The following is a 4556-nucleotide window of genomic DNA, read 5'->3' on the forward strand; positions in this document are numbered from 1 at the left end:
GTAGTGGGGGAGGGGAGTTTGAGTTGGTTCATGAAGCTGAATGAAGAGGCGAATGCCAGTATGGTATTCTGCTTGCACTGTACGCCATAACATGTCAGAGAAACAACAATTCTAATACACTTGAAATTACATTTTCAGTTGTTTCGTGCAAAACAAAGTGCATAACATTCATTAGCTAGAATTACATCTGTTTATTGTTCTTTTTCAATTCTCTTTCTTTTTGGAATTGTTTTGCTGGCCATAGATTTCTGCTCAGGATCCAAAAACAGGGAGGGGTAGCGAGGGGGGAGATAGCTTAACTGTTCATTCACTCTTTCTCCTGGTTAAGAGGAGAGGACTGGAGTAAGAAAAGGAGTAGGCATAGAACACACACACACACACACTTACGTCCCACCCCCCAACAGTCATCAGAAGATACATGAACAGAGAAGATTTGAAGTCACGTTCACAACTGAGAGAGAAAGAGGGGGGGATACGGTAGACGGGTAGAATGGAGAGACGACAACTGTAAAAAGAAAGTAGGTTACTTGGCATGTGAAATTGGATAAGAGACAGGTGTAACTGTTTTCAGGATGACTGGTTACTTACAATTTGCAATAGTCTAACCATTGTGAGATGGTCATGTAAAAGAAAATACAAACCTCACATTACTGTCACCACTGTAACCTGTGTAAAGTTGACATCTAACTCGAACTGATCAGATGGCTGGGACACAAGCTGCTGTGCTACCATCCTTCAGCTCCTTCTCAAACTTTGTTCACTCTAATGACAATATGAAGGTACGTATTCCACTTGTTACTTTTATTTGGTTTCTACATTTTGCTGAAACAATAAAAAGGGTTGTCACTTGTATAACTTTGTTTTAAGCGGGTGAGTCTTGGGGCTAATAGCAGAGTGTCTAAATGCCATCAACTTTTCTTTGAACAAAATGTTTTGACTCGCAATGAAGAGGCCCTGTGAGCACAGCCTCATATCCCCAACACATTTAATACAATACGTTTATTTTGATTTAAGATCTGTTCAAATATCAAATGGATTTTATTTTAAAAGTTATTACAAAACTAGGATTTAATTATAAAATTGTTATTTTAATTTGTTAGTGGGTGTTGTTTGGTTATTTCCATATTTATGTGAAGCTAGTAAGAGAGACTCGATATGAACTGATGTTTTTGTATTGTCACACAAGGTGTGGAAATTTGAGGATGGCGCTCTCAGTCTGGACTCTCAAACCAAGAGGACGTCACCTGGCAACACCAGTGACCAGCAGCCAGTTCTTCCTCACCTGGACGATGAAAGTGAAACCTCATGGGACATGGAGTTCTTGTTGTCTGACTGGAGCAGCCCATCACCTGAGCTGAACCCCTCTCTGGACTACAACACTCAGCGTCTTCCTCAACCGGACCAAACTGGACTCTACCATGATGGAGGAGGGGTGTTGACGGACCAAATAAGTCCAGACAGGCTTCATATGGGCAGCAGTAGCCTGATGGTTGAGCTGCTCACCCCCTTGGAGACCATTGGTTCAGGCATACCAGAACTTCACAACCAACAGGTTTGGTCATCATCATCATTATCATCATTCCCCATTCAACCAAACGTGGACCAGTATGGTTTCAACCCCGGAAGCAACCAGGAGAGACATGGCAGAGATAGAGCCACTGCTGTCCTCACTAAGGCCAAATCATGGGACTTTGGAATGGGACACTACTACCCCCAACAACACACTTCCATGGTGACGTTTCAAGATGGCAGATTCCTCCAAGCCCCTGTCTCCATGACAACCTCTATGACCTCTGAATCTCGAACCCACCACTACAGCTTCCTCCAAAACTACCCCCACCACCTGGGTCTGTACCTCAACCAGAGAGACTACAACCTCCACAGCCACCACCACCAACAAGCCTCCTCCAACCACTTCCCCTACTCCCAGCACCAGCAGTCCCACCTAGCTATCACCTCCTCAAGGGTTCCCCCTGGAGGCTTGGAGGGGAAGAACGGCCGCAGGACTGTGGTGAAGAAGAGAGCTGCTACACACAGCTGTGAATACTCAGGTTGTAGTAAGAGCTATACCAAGAGCTCCCACCTCAAGGCTCACCTCCGCACGCACACAGGTAAGAATACATAAATTAGAATACATTACACAGGTAAGAATATATAAATGTATATAAATATAAATAAATATATATAGAAATATATTACACAGGTGAGATTAGGACACATTACACAGGTAAGAATACAGAGATTACATTACACAGGTAATAATACAGATATTAGAATACATTACACAGGTAATAATACAGAGATTAGAAAACATTACACAGGTAAAAATACAGAGATTAGAATACATTACACAGGTAATAATACAGAGATTAGAAAACATTACACATGTAAAAATACAGAGAGTAGAATACATTACACAGGTAAGAATACAGAGATTAGAATACATTACACAGGTAAGAATACAGAGATTACATTACACAGGTAATAATACAGATATTAGAATACATTACACAGGTAATAATACAGATATTTGAATACATTACACAGATAAGAATACAGAGATTAGAATACATTACACAGGTAAGAATACAGAGATTAGAATACATTACACAGATAAGAATACAGAGATTAGAATACATTACACAGGTAAGAATACAGAGATTACATTACACAGATAAGAATACAGAGATTAGAATACATTACACAGGTAAGAATACAGAGATTAGAATACATTACACAGATAAGAATACAGAGATTAGAATACATTACACAGATAAGAATACAGAGATTAGAATACATTACACAGGTAAAAATACAGAGACTAGAATACATTACACAGATATTGAGGCATTAATGCATATTCTAGGGATTGGAATACATTACGGCTAATAGGCAGAACTGCATGATGGACAACTTCATATGGATGAATAATGATTCATGGCTTTTAGTAGTAATGGCTATTGAATAGAAAAAGTCAACACGATCCTTGGGACGTCCCAACTCTGACGTCAACCCATTGAAGTTGTTAAAACAGTTAAGGAAAGGGTTAGGGTTAGGTAAGGGTTAAGGTTGGGTTAGGGTTAGGTTAAGGATAGGGGTTAGGGGTTAGTGTAGGGGTTAGGGTATGGACGTCCCAAGGATCTTTGATTGCATTAACCCTATTGAATAGGATACAACTTACACTATGAATTCTCAACACATTTTATCAACAAATGCAGAGGGACTACAATTGCTACGGAGTGTTTAAAACAAGTCACTTCTGAGCCAACTGATTTTGACACTGGTTGCTTTTGTGTGCTATTAATTCCATAGGGGAGAAACCATACCACTGTACGTGGGAGGGCTGTGGGTGGAAGTTTGCCCGTTCGGACGAGTTGACCCGTCACTACCGTAAACACACGGGTCAGAAACCCTACGCGTGTCTGCAGTGTCAGAGAGCCTTCTCCCGCTCAGACCACCTGGCCCTGCACATGAAGAGACACACATGATGAGAGGAGTGGAGGATGGGTATGACTGGGGCTGTGTGAGATCATACACACTAATATGTGTGTACCTGTATACACACACTCTCCACTGTCATTCTGGTTCTCATTCTCTCTCTCTTTTTTTCTCTCCCTCTCTCTCCCTCTCTCTCTCTCTCTCTCTCATTGTCTCCTATCTCTCGCACACTAATCTAATCAACACACGCGGTGCACACGCAACTACTGGGCAGAGTAGTGTTATCATGGATGAAGAGGAGACGTGACTACTCAAAGATATACAGTGGACACACACACGTTGTCCACACACTATAAACAGCTAAAGTAACGAAGAACCTTACAGTTACAGACTGACTTAACACTAAAAATAAACATTTACATTTTAGTCATTTAGGAGACGCTCTTATCCAGAGCAACTTCCAGGTAGAGTTAGGTGGGACAACCACATATCACAGGCATAGAAACTACTCTTCTCCTCAATAAAGTAGTTATCAGCAAAGTCAGAGCTAGAAAGGTGGGGGTGGAGTCAGGAGCAAGTGTTGGTTCAGGACTTTTAGATTTTTTTAATGTTTCTTTGGGGGGGGGGGGGGGGGGCTCGAGGTGAGGAGGGGGATTATTTAAAATACTCGTTGAAGAGGTAGGGTTTCAGATGTTTTCTGAAGATGTGCAGGACTCTGCTGTCCTAGCTTCAGGGGGAAGATGGTTCCACCATTGGGGTGTTAGGACAGAGAAGAGCTTTGACTGGGCTGAGCGGGAGCTGCCCTCCCGTAGGGGTGGGAGAGCCAAGACACCAGAGGTGGCAGAACGAAGTGCTCGTGTTGGGGTGTAGGGTTTGAGCATAGCCTGAAGGTAGGGAGGGGCAGTTCCTCTTGCTGCTCTTGTAGTGGAGACGTCCAGTGGAATGCATTCTGGAAAGTAGGTTAGATAGAACATTAGCACCCAAAATGTATACAAAGTTCAAAGGTCAATACAGGCTGTGTCACTGGGGAGTGTCATTCTGGCTGAAACATTGTACAAGGAACTTCATACAAATATGGGTTGTTTCCAATATCCAACACTATATTTATGGATCTTAAT

At 42.1% G+C, this 4556-nt stretch overlaps 1 protein-coding gene across 2 annotated transcripts; it reads left to right on the forward strand.

Annotated features, from left to right (window-relative positions):
• Positions 1–371: 371 nt before the first annotated feature.
• LOC106564529 (Kruppel-like factor 1) lies at positions 372–4063 on the forward strand. 2 transcript variants are annotated; one of them, XM_014130652.3, is made up of 4 exons: positions 372–779; positions 1187–2111; positions 3313–3507; positions 3718–4063. In XM_014130652.3, exons 1-3 carry the CDS (start codon positions 702–704, stop codon positions 3486–3488), a joined length of 1179 nt encoding a protein of 392 aa, XP_013986127.1. In that variant the 5' UTR covers positions 372–701; the 3' UTR covers positions 3489–3507; positions 3718–4063. The 2 variants fall into 2 exon arrangements, with proteins under 2 accessions (XP_013986127.1, XP_013986126.1); XM_014130651.3 differs by having other exon boundaries at positions 373–779; positions 3313–4063.
• The last annotated feature ends 493 nt before the right edge of the window (positions 4064–4556 follow it).

Source organism: Salmo salar, chromosome 12 (genome assembly GCF_965601325.2).
Source record: "Salmo salar chromosome 12, fSalSal1, whole genome shotgun sequence".
NCBI lineage: Eukaryota > Metazoa > Chordata > Actinopteri > Salmoniformes > Salmonidae > Salmo > Salmo salar.